The 15,353-nt window shown below is 47.7% G+C and overlaps 1 protein-coding gene across 3 annotated transcripts; it reads left to right on the forward strand.

Moving 5' to 3' along the window:
- The first annotated feature begins 42 nt into the window (after positions 1-42).
- Positions 43-9,794, forward strand: atxn2l (ataxin 2-like). Of its 3 annotated transcripts, none has more exons than XR_007963411.1 (23): positions 43-767; positions 1,795-1,834; positions 2,243-2,299; positions 2,390-2,461; positions 2,784-2,940; positions 3,179-3,300; positions 3,431-3,522; positions 3,702-3,938; positions 4,048-4,493; positions 4,918-5,004; positions 5,116-5,229; positions 5,365-5,445; positions 5,536-5,597; positions 5,774-6,105; positions 6,175-6,244; positions 6,316-6,450; positions 6,547-6,610; positions 6,725-6,906; positions 6,987-7,128; positions 7,207-7,348; positions 7,914-8,093; positions 8,172-8,343; positions 9,113-9,794. XR_007963411.1 is itself a non-coding variant. In XM_052072073.1 (23 exons), the coding sequence occupies exons 1-23, from the start codon at positions 655-657 to the stop codon at positions 9,160-9,162; spliced, it is 3,117 nt and encodes a 1,038-aa protein (XP_051928033.1). In that variant the 5' UTR covers positions 44-654; the 3' UTR covers positions 9,163-9,794. The 3 variants fall into 3 exon arrangements, 2 of the variants coding, with proteins under 2 accessions (XP_051928033.1, XP_051928034.1); XM_052072073.1 differs by having other exon boundaries at positions 44-767; positions 7,239-7,348; XM_052072074.1 differs by lacking the exon at positions 43-767 and adding an exon at positions 808-1,165 and having other exon boundaries at positions 7,239-7,348.
- The last annotated feature ends 5,559 nt before the right edge of the window (positions 9,795-15,353 follow it).

The raw sequence follows: 15,353 nt of genomic DNA on the forward strand, positions 1-15,353 counted from the left end.
GTAAGGTGCGCGCGCACGTCGAAGCCCCTCCCCCTCCTCTCTCGGTCGTGTTTCCCAGTTAGCCGCGCGCGGATCGAGTCAAGTGAACCTACCGAGAGGTGGTGCTGACTGACCGCTGCAAGGTTTCTCGACTAAACCTAAATTATTTCACTTTCGGAAGCGACTGACAAGCAACGTAAAGTCTTTGTTTGGAAAAAATAGCAAGGTTTCGCCTGTGCCGGAGTCAAGGTGACGCGGTTAAATGAAAGAAAGTAAAACGTGGAGTGAAAGCGCCTGACTGCGGCTTGAGGATCAAAGCTAATGCTAAGCCACCTAGCCGTCGCTACATAATTACACGAAAACTCGTGTCAGTTGAGCCGTCGTTTGCTTTGTCATAACCGCTGATATCACAAAGTAGATGTGCGGAGAAGCATTTTGAGGGCGCCACGCCACGTTTGGTTGGGACAGCGGTGGTTGGGGAGGGTTGCTTGAACATTTTAGGCCACAAGCGACTGGTATTCACTTAGCAAGATTAGCTACGATAGCCCGTATTGCCAAAGTGACACCGGCTCAACTGCTAAAGAGTTTACAAACGAAGCTGATTCGTATCGAACGGTTTAGTGTTGATCAGTTTCGATACTTTTGGTACTGTCCGACCCCCCGTGCTTATTCGCCATGCTGAAACAACAGCAGCCCAACTCCGGTGGGAGAAAAGCGTCAAATGGCACTACGGGCCCCGCCGGTATGTCTTCTCCAGTCAGTGGCGGCAACCGGACGCCGGCCGGGAGGTGAGTCAGCCGGGCTACATGCGCTAGGAAACTACGGGGCCAGCCTAAAGGCCTACCGGTTAAGCACACGGAGAAAGCTCCGTGTGCTCAATGGGCCGCGTCGCAGCCACAGAGCTTTCTCTCCTGGCCAATCCATTTCGTTTCTGGGGGATTGATATGTGGGTCGAACCAATCGGATGGCTCGAACGCAACCGAAAACAGACGGAGGGGCGGGTTGAACTTGGGTGAAACCATTTAAGTAGCAAATCAACAGACAGGTGAAAGAAAGTTTATCTGGCCGGTCAAGCCCCAAAAAGCGGACGCTGTTCTGCAGAACACAAAATCTCTGTTTGCAACGCTAACCTCAATGTGGCTCGTTCAACGAATCATCATTGAAGAGATTTAATGGCTAACTCAAGGTCTGTCTTGCTCCGTCGTCGCTGTTGTGGGATTTTGTTTTGGTCAGATTGGTCTCAGCCTTTGTTTTGTAACCGTGTGTGTGTTTTTTGGCTGCGTTGCCACCTCGTTGAGCAAGCCACATTGGCCTGGTTGGAATTTGACGTAAACATCGCGCTTTGTCCTCTTTTGTGGTTTATATTTCTAGCTGATTTTTTTCTTTTGTTGTTGCCTTTGTGTACGATGAGTTTAGTTTGGAATTGAATCAACAAATAAACTAAAGTTCTTGTCGCCATTAGAAGGTCAAAGGGGGAAATTTACAGCCTGCCATTGTTTTGTTGAAATTACTATATCAAATAGACCACGTTTTTGTGTGTGCATTCAATGCTTGTTTTTTCCCTAGTTTATCCTTTTCATAATTTTTGCTGCTGTAAATTGCGGATTTCTCCATTGAGACAAATAAAGGTTTTTCTTTTTGTTCAAACGTTTATGTAAATTGACTTGTGTGGAAAATAGAGATTAAACATCTCTGTTTCCTGTAAAACTGATTTGAAGTGTCTGCGAGCATTTTTTTGGTTCTTGTCTTGGAATAAATGTCAAGTTGCCGCGCTGAAACGTACCATACTTCAATTTCTGTTTTTGTTTTTAACAGGAATCGAACAACTGCGAAACCGTCATTCCAGTCTTCTCCCGTGAGTATGGAGGCCGAGATCAATAGGCCAACAAACATGAGCAAAACCTGAAACATATTTGACCTAATGACTAAAAGCACAATGACAAAAACCACTGGTTTTGTGGAACACTACCGACCACTTTCAGTGAAGGAGCACCAAAGATCCGAAGATCTTTCTTAGCTGAATGAGCAATTGTGGCTCTGCAAGATTCAGTTGCTTTCCACTCAAACAGCGAAAGTAGCTGCCTCCTTCCACCTCACTTCACCTGATATGATTAAGGTTGTTGGAGATTAGGGCCGTCATTTTCTGTTGATAAAAGGTGCGGGCGTAATGGCTGAGTCCCAGGCAAATGGATACATATCACATCATGTCAGGACAGCTTGTTTAGAATGTGTTGCTGGAGTCTTGATCTTGTCCCTTGTGCAGGTTTTTGAGGGTGTGTACAACAATGCTCGAATGCTTCATTTCCTCACAGCTGTTGTGGTAAATCTTCCTTGATGATTTTCCATCTCCATCCAGAGAATGTTGTCACGTTCCTTGGTAATTACAATTTTCAAATTGCATCTCCTTCAGGGTTCCACTTGTGATATAAGGGTGAAGAACGGGAGTGTGTTTGAAGGAATCTTCAAGACGCTCAGTTCCCGGGTGAGGCTGCTACTTTGGACTTGCAATGCACACAGAAACAATCAACGCTGTACTATAGAAGAAATAGTACTATAGTGGAAACGTGACTTTCAATTTTCATTTGTTCCATGACAAATCTGACCAAATAATTTTACCCTGTTGAAATAAATCGGTGTGCTGTTAATCCCACGTCTGCTTAATGCAATGATTCAGAAGCTCAATGGAACATTTCAACATTTGGGGAGCCCCGGGTGGGGTGCAATGACAAAGAATCGCCAACGCGGCTTGCAATTAATCAATTTACACGCAGTCTAAACTTGTTTGCTCCCCTTATTGTTCCTAGTGTGAATTGGCCGTGGATGCCGTGCACAAAAGGGGGGAGCAGGGCTCGAACCTGGCTCCGCCGCGGCGGGAAGACATCACAGACACCATGATTTTCAGCCCTTCGGATCTGGTTACGATGATATGCAGGGACGTAGACCTCAACTATGCCACCAGAGGTGCGCACTCAAGTAAAATTCACAGTTACCATTGTGTTTGTAGTCACGGTCAATGTTTTACTCGTGTCTGTGTAAACGGTGATGAATGTATAAGTGCGCAGGGCAACTCAAGATTATTTTACCAGCGGTGGAGTTTGCAGTATGTGTCGGTTTGCAAAATGAGCGGTGAAGGACGCGGCTCATAGGCAACTTACGATATTGTTGAGTTGACTATTGCATCACCTTGACTTGTTTGCAGATAGCTTCACCGACACCGCCATCAGCTCCACACGGGTCAACGGTGAACACAAAGAGAAAGTGTTGCAGAGGTGGGAAGGAGGAGACAGCAACGGGGAGAGTTATAATCTGGATGCGGACGCAGTAAGTTCCCGTGCCCGTCGCTCATTCACAGCATGAACTTATAAATCTCAAATATTGTCGCTTGATGTGCCACTGTGGTTTTGATTTGTTTTATTGAATGCAAATTTTTGCCCCCCGCACCGCCCGATAGTCCAACGGCTGGGATGCCAACGAGATGTTCCGCTACAATGAAGTGAAATATGGAGTCACGTCAACGTATGATTCAAGCCTCTCTATGTATACGTAAGTTTCCGTCGGAGTCTTTGTATCAACCTGGAGATATAAACCGCTGAGAAATGTTTTTATCGATTCACTCAAACATTTCCGTGTGTGTATTTTTGAGTTAGTGGTCGATTCTGCCAAGTCAGAGAAACACTAAATATGCACATTGACGCAACTCCCACCTCCCACCCCCAACCTAGCGTGCCGCTGGAGAGGGGTACCTCCGATGTGTACCGACAGCGGGAGGCCCGCGCTGCTCGCCTGGCCAGCGAGATCGAGTCCAGCCCCCAGTACCGCCACCGCGTCGGCCTGGAGAACGACGAGGGTAAAAGTGAGGAGGACAAATACAGCGCTGTGGTGCGCGACGGCACCGATCGGGACAGGAGCCACGAGAGCCTCCGCGAACGTGAAAGGGGCCGAGACAGCCCCGGGGCCAGGTGAGTAGAACCGTGTGGAGTCTACTGACCGCAATCAAACTCGTCAAGTGCCGAAATTTCTTTTTTTTTTTCTAAATTGACATTTACGCTGTTGTCTTGTGTTGTTTAGAGAGGGCAAGTACATTCCTTTGCCTCAACGGCAAAGGGAGATGAACCGGGATCGAGCCGAGCGAGGCCCCGGCGGTCCTCCGCCCCACAGTCGTCTGAGTGGGGGTTATCGCTCCACTCCTCCGTCCTCCTCGTCCCCCAGAGCCCCGCTGCCTTCGACGGGCGGTCCCCAAACTGGTGTGTCCCCATCAGAGCGAAGCAGCCCCCTATCGGGCCGAGGCGGGGCCTACGTTGCCCACCACCCGCAAGGTAGCCCCAGCCCAGGTCCCGGCTCCGCTCCCGGCAGTCCATATACACCTGCTTCTCCTGGGGCCGCGCCCGGCTCGGCAGGCTCCCTCTCTGCCACCCCCTCCCCGACCAGCCCACCTGCCCCCCATGGACACTCGGTCCCACATTCCCACTCGCTACCACACTCCCTGTCAGAGGCTGGTAGACCTGTTAATGGAGGTAAAGATCGCTTTTTTGTCAATAGTGTCTTGTTTTTAGAAAATAACACGCACATCATTGTGATAGTACTTGAAAAGTCAAGTTTGTCTTTTTTGGGGCTCCATTAATTAGAGGACCACTAAGTTAGACCTTACATGTGCAGGAGGCATAGTCCAAAAAGGGTTCCTGTTTTGCCACATTTTTGCTTCTGTTACTGAATACTCTTTCTGCAGCGGGGCGTTGTTGTGGAAAATGTTCCTATTTTGTGTGTAAATGGATTCTTTGTGTCATAAAACTCTGTAGCAAAAGCATTTATTAGTTGTCAGGGGCATCGCACTCATGGCAGAAGTGTGTGGCGCAAAACTCCCTGACTTTTTTTCCACTGCCCCTTTTCACGGCAGATGTTGCTCTTTCAGTTGAAAACAAAATGCAACTTGTCTTTCAGTGGCTGCCAGGACTTCTCCCAAAGCTCAAAGACCTCCACAGTCGAGCAGAACAGTCCGCACTCCAAACACACACGCTCAGTCTTGTGGTACCAGCTCCTCCCTTTTTAATACATTGGCTACTCAAAACAATATAGTTTTTTTTAATTTTCAAAAGATTTTTTTTACGACTATTGATTAACCTGACTCTGTCCTTGCAGCCACTCGTTCACCGAAATCGGGCTCTTCCCAGGACACACCTTACTTGGACACGTCGTCTATCTCCTTGCCTGCTCAGAAGACGTCGGGCCCCGCCCCTCTCTTCCCCGTGGACGGTACGATCAACACTTTGACCTCCTGTTCACCTTTAACAATTGAACATTGGAAAACGAAGTTCACCTGCCAAATGGAGTCCGTCGACTCGCCTAATGAAGCGGCACGACTCATTACTTGGTCATTTGTCTTGCCAGTGAATGAAATCCTATGCGCCGCTGCAAAAGAACGCTTGGCCGAGAGCCCCGGCGGCACGGAGGAGAGCAAGAGCAGCAAAGGTGAGAAGGTGACAAGCCGACATTGAGCCGGAACACCGCAACTGTTTTCCCTAAAACCATCTTTTTGTTATCCGCTGTTTTCCTGCCTAGCTCCTTCAGTTCAACAAAGGTCACAAATCGAGGAGCTACGCAAGTTCGGCAAGGAATTTAGGGTGAGTATATGCTTCCTTTTCAATGAACTTGGGAATGCAATCCCGAAGTAGAAGATGACCATATCCGTTTGCAGACTGACGCGTCGACTTTGATGAATGTTTTTGTAGAATTTTATCGTAATCCTGAAAATGTGATGACACTTTCATTAAATTAGCACCTTTGACTTTCCTTCCAGCTCCAGCCGAGTGGAGGCTCTCCCAGCTCTCCTGCTGCAGCGACTCCTCCTGTGGTCGGCGATGTAGCCCAGGCCGGCGCCGCCAAACCCACGGCGCCGCCAGACCCCCACACCGCCGCTGAACCCAAACCGCAGCCCGCTGTCCCCAGCCCGTCGCATCCTCAACCGTCGGGGCTCTCGTCCGATGAACCCAAGGAAGCCGGCATGCCGGGTGCCCCCAACTCGGTTGCCGCGGGAGTCGTTTTGGACAGACATTCGCCGGCTGCCCCTCAACCGGCCAGGACCCCGGGAAGTGAGGATGGCATGTCGGAGCGCACGGAGGGTGTGGCAGAGTAAGTTTTAAAAAAATAAATTAAAGAAAAAGGAGAAAATTTCAACAGTGTTTCTTTGTCTTTGTCTAGCCAAGTGAAGAAATCCACTTTAAACCCCAACGCTAAAGAATTCAATCCAATCAAACCTCAGATGCCGATGGTGAGCCTTTTGACCTTAAGTGAGTGCATTGCGAGTACTGCATTTCTGACTCTAATTACCTTGCGGTCTAGACAAAACCCAACACGGCCCCCACCCCGCCTCGACCCACTCCTCCGAGCCCCGTGGTCATTCAGCACCCAGGTGGCCAGGGTCCACTTTACAATGCCCCCTACCTGTCCTATGTGTCGCAGATTCACTCTGTACAGGTACATGAGCAGAGACCGTCCCATAAATAACAATTTCCGATTGTATTGTCAGGCAAAAAAAAAAAGAAATTACATTCTTGATTGTTCATTTTGCAGACCCCACAGATGTACCAGTACACTATGTCTGCAGTCAGCCAGGGAAAGTACCCCAGGACCAAAGGTCATGCATGAAACTTGTTTTTGCCTCTGACTGACTATTGTTTCAGCTGTACAGTGGTACCTTGTTGGGGCCACTTCCACATGTCCTCAAACCATGTGGGCCGTTGCATTTCAGGCTCCGTAGTGGCACCGCGCTCAGACCATGGTGCCTCGGCGCCCCCCATGCTGCAAGCGGCGGCAACAGCCGCCGGCGCCCCCTTGGTTGCATCCCCTTACCCTCAGTCCTACCTTCAGTACAACCCGCAGCAGTACGGCCAGCAGCAGGTCATCCAGGCCATGTCACCCTACCCAGGACAGGTAGGAAACGGCACAGCACCTAAGTGTTCACGTCTTGCCGTTATTTCAAAAAATGTTCGACTCCCCACTCTCTCTTTCAGCCCATGTATTCCATGCTGCAAGGGGGGGCTCGGATGATAGGGCAAGGCGGGGGTCCCCACCCGCAAGCCCTTGGACCTCCAGGAGGCCCACAGTTCCAGACACAGGGGGACGGTCCACAGGGACCTCAGCAGGGCATCTATGGTGAGCAACAAAGTATCTTAATGCACCGAAAAGACCTTTTGCGCCACTTTTTAACCAATGTTCTTTGAAACTGGCAAGCTGGAATAGTGTGGACTGACTTTTGTCTCCAGCACCCCAGTCCTTCTCCCACCACTCAGGGGCCGTACATCAACCGCAGCCATCCAGTACCCCAACAGGCAACCAGCCCCCACCCCAGCATGCTGCGCCCAGCCCCGGACAGGTGGCACACCGTCTTTGAGTCTTTCTGAAATTTCAGTGTGTCCATAAAGTCTCTCCACACTGTGATAGTTTTTTTTTTTAAAACAAAATAGACACAACTTGGCGGCCTTATAACACAAATGCCCAAGTCATTTTTGTAGAAATTCTTACCAAAGGAGCCATACAACTCCATCAATGCCATACACCACTCGATGGATGTGACGGTAGATGTCTGTGCTTAATTTTGTGCATTTTTGTGCACTTGAGCAGTGCGGGGTGTTGTTGTTGGTGTTTTTTAAATCACAACCCATTCCTTGAACGTGGAACTTGAAATTAAACATCTGTGATGCAATCTCTATTCTCGTTGGCTGACGCCGATTCTAAAAATATTTGATCGCTGCAAGCTCTAAATCTGATGAACATGTCTAATTTTTTTTTCAAGTTTAGTTTTTTTTAAATAGACTTTCTGGACACGCTGTACAAACGCTTGAGTGTAAGTCTAATTTTGTTGCAGCTGAAGTGTCACCAAAGGTGTTGCTTAAGTTCACCGTGGTAACAATGACCAAATGCTGATTGTTGACTTCCAGAACACCCAATCCGGCCCGCAGCCCCAGTCCTTGTACCACTCAGGTCCACTGTCCGCACCCACCCCGCCCAACATGCCGCCTGGCCACACGTCCCCGCAGGCCTCCTACCCCATTCAGGGCTACAGCATCCACGGCCACCAGGGCATTCCACCCACGTATCCCCTGGGCCAGTTGGCGCAGGTCGTAACCCATCGTATTGCTTCGCAGGTCCCTTTTCCAGTTACAAATCTGAAGCTGTCCTGTCTTCTTCTTGGTCAGGCCCATGTACAAGGAGCCATGTCGGGCCCCCACCATTCGGGGAGCCACGGTCAGCCACAATTGGTGATGCTGCAGCCTCCCCCGCAGCAGGGGCCCGGCTCGGTGCCCCAGCACCCGCAGCACGGACCGCAGCAAGGGACACACCAACACTTTTACATCGGGCATCCGCAAGGTAGGACGACACTGCGAACCACCGCCCTGAAAGTGAAATGTCCGAAGATGGTGCGCAAAACCAAATTGGAATATTTATGCTTTGGCACCATCTTGTGGCATCTAAAAGTCATTTCTAGACCTTTTTCGAGGGCGTCAATTACTCCGGGGGTTTCCGCTCGTCTTGGTAGGGCTCCATCCCTGTCACCCACAAATGGAGTGACTGAGAAACTCGGCTGTAATGCTCCTGCGACGGCGCACGGTGGAGACAAAGCCCTTGCCTGATTGGAAAGTAGTAAATGGTGTCCAGCGATTTGTCCCGACTAAGACATTGACATCAGTAAATCAGGAGGAGCCACATTTGGCCTCCATTGTCAGTGGAAGTTTCAGTAATTCTATTCAAAAAGTTATTTTCAGAGATTATGGATTCTGGGTCCAGAAAAACCTCTATGATGTAAAAATAAGCAACATATAATCTGTGAACGTTTTAACTTTTTACATGTAATTATGGAAATAATAAAACTTATATATATATTTTTTGGGGGGGGGGGCGGGGGTGATTGCACATGAACGTGCACACTTCCCAGGGGCCTGACAAAAAGTATGCCATTCATTTTTGGATATCATAAACTGAGTTTGAAATGCTATGATGGTGTTTTGGAATCATAGTGGATGACACATTTAGAATTTAAACTATTCGATATAGACGACGATAAATATTTTCACTATTCACGCCATGAGTTGATGTACTTTGGCCCATTCAGTGAAATGTTTCTTTTTGGCGCCGACAGCAATGCAGGTTCAGACACACCCGGCCTCCTTCCATCCACCCGGAAACTAAAGTTCTCTCTTCAAAAAATGTTCCTGGGATTGAGCGCCGCCGTCCCCGCAGCCCGCCTGACGACGGTTCGACTGAACATCCCAAAACGAGACTGACAGCAATGCGCAGTGGCGGGGAAGGACATAGCCTCATAGCACCTTCTTGTTTTACTTGTCTTCTTCTGCTGCTGCTGTTATTGTTCATTGGCCCCAGAAGTGAAGGAGTATTTTCTTTTTTCCTTTTTAATGCAAACGGATGACGATGGCACGACGGCGAGCCTGCGTGCAAATCCTGTGCTCCTCTTCAACTTCTTCCCTTTGTTCAGAGGCAGGAGGCACCTTGCTCGCTTGGACCAGTCAGAGGACAAAGGGTTTCATCTTCCAGCAAAGTGTTTTTGGTCTGGTCGGGTGTGTTGCCTTTTTGACACACACACACACACGCACGCGTTCAGGATGAATACTTACTGCATGACATGGGGCATTTGAAGAGAGGATGGGATTTTTAACAAATAGTTTCACCCCGGTTGTCTAAAAAAAAATAATAGATCAACCTCTGACCGTTATTCTCTTCTTTAGGTAAAAAAAAAAAATTAAAAAGGACAAGACAAAAAATTCAAAAACAAAATGACCAAAAAATAAAAGTTTTCAACTTAACCACATGTTATGATGCTACTTTATTTTATCTCTAGTTGCATCGGCATATTGTACCGCATTCATTCAAAAGCTTGCTATTCTTTTGTCGCATTGAAAGCCATCGAGTATTTCTCCTGTATAGCTTGAGGTCCATGTACAAGTCTGCTCTTTGCCTTCACGGGTCAGACAAATCGGCGCATTAGCAGAATAGCTGATTTGATGATGTTTTGACCGCTCTAGTTTGACATGGGTGCGACATTATTAATGAGGCTAAACCTCACGAGTTGACAACTGTGCTACGAGCGTAAACGGAGGCGAGCAAAATTTAGTCACGAGTAGCGTGGAGAGTTTTGCATCATAAGTAACATGCAGTTGTGATACCAAGGCCTTTAAATTGGATATCGAACTCAAAAGAGCTTTACGGATTGTGCGCTTGAGGAAAATGACTGTCTTAATTGCAGCATTTTTTTTCTTCCACTGCCGTATGACATGTCTGCACACTAGTGGGATAACTGCAAGGAGGGAATTCTTGTTGCACCGAGTTGTCTTCTGATGTACTCGTACATGGACCTTAAGCTGGATATTTACATTTGTGGGGTTATTTCAAACGGCCACTAGGGAGAGCCCTCTTGATTCAGCGGCAACCATGCTGGAGCAACATGGTGCGACAGCGCTCGGGTGACTCTGTGGGTCAGTGGGACATGCTGTCCCCTAGGGGCGACACACACACACACACACATATATATATATATCTATATCTATAGATAGATATAGATATATAATGTGTGTGTGTGTGTGTATCTACATATATATAGAACGTCTAACATATATATATTAGAACGTCAAGTGAAGGGGGGGGGGGGTGAGAAAGTGATTAGTGCCAACAACCCGGCTCGATCTTCAATTCACCAGACGGGACTCACAGTCGTATACCATTCAGCTATAGACCGGCAGGTCCAGCCGCTGCTTTTACATATATATAATCGAGAAAGTCAACTTAAATGGAAAAAAAGTCGGAAGTGCCAACGCCCAGGGTCGAACTTCAGCTCACCAGGTGGGACTCATAGGCGCATACCATTCAGCTATAGACTGACAGTGACACTTGCCGCTTTTACATATATGTAACAGAGAACGTCAATGTGAAGGAAAAAGTGGCTATTTCAAACGGAAATAGCTGACAGGTTTTCCCCCTCCCAAAAATCCAATATCAAACCGACACGTCGCTGCTTGAGAAGAGTTCGGGTGCCATCCTCCTCGCCGTCGCCTCCAACAAGCCCGCTGCTGCCACCGCCGTCGGACCGAACGGATGCTCCAACCACTGTTCACGTGCTGCGCCGACGACCGACTGGGATTTGCGCAACTTGGTGATCGCTTTGTACATGTCATTGACAACAATACCAAAGGTGCTGAAACATTTTTTTTATTGAATTGATTGTTGAGAGGCTGACGGCATTGACCGCAGCAGGCTCAGTCCCCAATCCCCATCATGCATTCGTGTTAGTGAGAGAGCGGCGGCGACAAACACCCCGAGCGGTATGACGACATACTCTCCCTTGTAGCTCTGGCATTCCACTCATTCCAACGTCGACTGTCAGCTCCCAACGAGAAGCATGACACGCGTCCCTGGAAATGCCCTCCCAACCTGTCGCCTCACCCGCGTCCTCGTCCGCCGCGGCTCAGGGAAGCCGAGCGCCGCCGCCAGTTCCGGTGTTGCCTAGCAACTGGATGGCAGAAAACAATCGGGGCCATCAGGTTGGGGATTGAACAGCGAGCAGAAATATTGGCGTGCGAGGGGCGCGGATTACAATTCGACACAAAATAGGCACACTTTAAAACGTGCACAGGGACGACCTTTACTGAGCACCGGAAAGGAAACAATTTGTTGGCCAAATCCTTCTTCATTCGAGTGAAAGCATAACGCGGAACATTACAGCTGTGAGTCCTTTTGTCAACAGGGAGAAATGGAAAAATGAAGACATAAAATGTTTGGAGTTATGAAAAGTGACGAAAAATTAACGAGAGAAAACAAACGAGCGTATACCGTAGACTGTCAATCCACTAGCTTGTTGTGCCATTCCTGAATCTGCGGGTGGCAAATTCAAGGCATCACGGCTTCCAGGGGCGTACCATAAAATTGGGAAAATTGAGCTTCCTTTTTTTGGGGGAGGGTACACTTGTAGCTTTTGACAAGACAATTCTTTTTCTTTCACAACTGACAAAATAATCACAAATATGACAATAAATACCTGAAATGGTGTCACAAAAACTCACGAGAATGCTCAGCCGACAGCCCAACTGTTTTTCTCCAAAGCCTTCAAGTTCCTCAGGGCGCCTTTTCATCGGCACAAGGCGCTGTCATCTTCCACGGTGTCAATTAAAGACGCTTGTCTGATTTGCATATCAAATTCCCCATTGGAGCTTCAAACACAAATCTGTCACATGCGCGCGCACACATGTGTACAAACCATAAAAGTTGCAAAATTACAAGAAGTGAGTCGAGAAAAAAACAAAAAAACATTTGCCTAGCAGCCAGTCAAAGAATGAATCCTTAAAAAAAAAAATCTTACTCTGTATAAGATTAACCGGCCCTGGGCGAGAACCATTTTTGTGCAGACTTAATTAAAACATTTGTGGGATTTCTTTTTTCTTTTGTTTTGTATTTCTAAGTACGCCTCCTGTTTAATAGCTTCACCGAGACACCAGACTGAAAACATTTTTTTTTAATGCCCTTTGGAGTGTTTTTGCATCCAAATGTCGGCAGGCCACACATTACCTGAGGCTGCGCGTTTGCCCTTTTTTCTATGGCGTGCTCTCGTTTTCGGGGGGGGGGGGGGGGGGGGGGGGAGAGAGAGAACATTTTTGCAATTTAAACCTGCGCTCGCGTTAGCTACAAAGCCCGACCTCTGAAATTGCCACTTTGAGCATTTGCATGTCGCGAGACGGCCTGTGCCATTTGTGCCTTCCGAGTTGCCCTTTCAAAGCGCTTCACCGTCCCTTTCCTTCGATTCTATTGCTGCCGAGAGTTGCAAAGGAGTTTGATATGCGAGAAGAATGCTGCTTGAAAGTAGTAGTTGCTCTCAAAGTAATGCTCATCACCGCACTCGTGTTAGCGTGGCTGTGTTAGCGCACTGCACGATGATGTACACATGTAAATATCTGGAGGAAAGTATTATATTCAGACATATTGTAAGCTTCAGTTCGAACCCCTTTTGTGGTGATAAGTGTACGGCTCATAGGATTTGCATAAATTATGAGTGGGGTGGGGGGCTTGGGGGGGCTCATGAGCAACATGGCTATAACCACGGATGGGAAAACAAACACATTTCTTCTTGAAGGAGGCTAAGCAGTATGACTTGTAAGCGCGCACAAATTACAATCCACCCAAGCACTTTGACGCGGAAACGGCGAAACGGCGCACTCTCGGCAGAATATTTTACAAGACTAATTGCTGCCATTCGTCTTTCTAAAACGCTTCAGCGCCGTCGCGTGAGCTGCTGCAACACAAACAGACCGTGACTAATTTGCCGCACAAGGACCGGTTGAAGCGCAGTTTTGACGCTCTCAAAAGGAACCAAAATCAAAGTGCTACAAAAATCAATTCTGGCTCTCGTTTCCATAAGTCCAAAAGCAATTTTGTCGACTTGATTAGGTTTATTATAAATAAATAAATGAATACTGGATCTGCATTGGTTCACAAAACAAAATTGCACAAAGTAAAAAAAAAAAAAAAAAAAAAGTAGATTAGATGGACAATTGATCAATTGGGAGCAGGCTAATTTCACCGCCTCACGTTTAAGGGCAAGACAATTATTCACTGGAACCCCTGAACGCATGCGCATCACATGATCATATGTTTACTCCGGTTGCACCAAACAAACGAGGAGAGCCCACTTTCATTCTCGCCATCTATTACTGCCGCCCTCTAATGCAACCGCTATGCCAGGAAATTGTCCTATTCCTCTAATCCGGTCTGCGTTAGCATTTCGCTAAGTTAAGTCTCTATTTGGGAAGAAATGTTTACTATCTGCCCAGTCGAAATCTCTGATTTTTTTTTCCAATCGCAAGCCATATACATATATATATAAAAATGATCATTTGGGCCATCTATTATTTATGTACGTCGAATCATTACCCAGCTGTTGTCAGCTCGTATACCCTGGGGGAGCACTTTAACATTGACTGCATTTGTCATGGGCTCTTCAGTTGTTATAAACATACAGTCATACATTCAAAAAAAAAAATCAATAAACGTAAATATGCAATGATTAAAAAGCCGCAACAAAGGAGGCCGCCCAACGCTAAAAATATGAAGGGGATGGGGAAATAAATGTGTGTGTGTGTGAAGCGCCGTCACCATCATGTTAACGCAGTCACGCGTGTCCGTCCAGGCCGTGGCATTACTTCAGTGCAAGCAAAACATACATGACTGGACTGCGGGCGGGTGCGTGTTGTGCGTTCTGTGCTCGGCTGCAGAGGAAGGACGAAGAGGATGGAGGAGCTGCGGAAGCAGAGAGAGCCACAAGGGAACGCCACGAAAGAGAAGCATAAATATCTTGGAGAAAAAAAAACGTGGAAAACATATTCATTATTCTTCATGTTTTCCACCAAAAAAAACCTATTAAAAGACACCAATGAGTCCACAAAGACACTAATTGGGGTACGCGGGGACAAATAGCACGTTTCCGCTTGTCGATCACTGACAGTGACTCAAGAACGCTTACGCCTAATTATATGGAGCAACTATTACTTGGAAAGGGGGGGGGGGGCTGGGGGGGGGTCTACGCCTAATTTTGCTTAAACGACCAAAGAGGAGACATTTGAAGCAAAACAATTGCATCTTGGAAACTGCCATATATTGATGACAAGCCGCATTTAACAGACGAGAAAAACAACAAATATTTGCGATGATGAATTCATTGCGACGATTTGTGACGTGTGCAACTTGGCCACCGTCGATTGTTTCGCCGTATTTTCCTGTCCGTCGTCGAACTGGGATTTAGTCACGCCTCTCTAACGGATAGGCGAGACCGAATAAGTGTGCATACTAAAAGGGACATAATTGGGTGACGGGGAGAATTAATGAGGCGGCCATTTGTTTTGTTTTCAGACTGCACTTAAGTTTAATTAAACAAAAGCTGGCGTGCATGTGTGTGTGTGTGTGCGAAATGAAATGGCTAAATAAAAGAAAGCGTTTGCATTCTGGGGGGAGGTAGCTCTAAATTGGTGTCAAAAAGGCTTCAGCTTGGTGCCTTCCTGGCTTATCCTCCTTCAACGTGGCCTCCGGTGTTTTGCTCACTCCGGGCGCCGATTCCCTACTGGTGAATTTATGCGCGAAGACAGTTGAGGGCATGCGCAACTCTGCGGGAGGACCACCCGGCATGGATCGTCGTTGACCCCCATTGTCAAACGGCCGAGCGTCGAATGCGTCACGGCGCGTCGGGCTGCTTTTGTTCAGGACTGGGTCCAGCCGAACGAAGACGCGGGCTCAAGTGGGAGTGGCCCAACAACAACAACAACAACAACAACAAGTGCGACGGTGCGAGCGTGACAACGAACGGATGCGCCTTTCAAAACGCGCCC

The sequence above is a fragment of the Hippocampus zosterae genome, chromosome 7, assembly GCF_025434085.1.
Source record: "Hippocampus zosterae strain Florida chromosome 7, ASM2543408v3, whole genome shotgun sequence".
Classification (NCBI taxonomy): Eukaryota; Metazoa; Chordata; class Actinopteri; order Syngnathiformes; family Syngnathidae; genus Hippocampus; species Hippocampus zosterae.

Excerpts from the sequence above, each read along its gene's own strand:
- atxn2l (XM_052072073.1), top strand. The coding sequence starts at position 655 with ATGCTGAAACAACAGCAGCCCAACTCCGGTGGGAGAAAAGCGTCAAAT. Across the intron at positions 3,523-3,701 it reads TCAAGCCTCTCTATGTATAC|CGTGCCGCTGGAGAGGGGTA; the intron begins GTAAGTTTCCGT and ends CCCCCAACCTAG. Across the intron at positions 5,598-5,773 it reads AGTTCGGCAAGGAATTTAGG|CTCCAGCCGAGTGGAGGCTC; the intron begins GTGAGTATATGC and ends CTTTCCTTCCAG.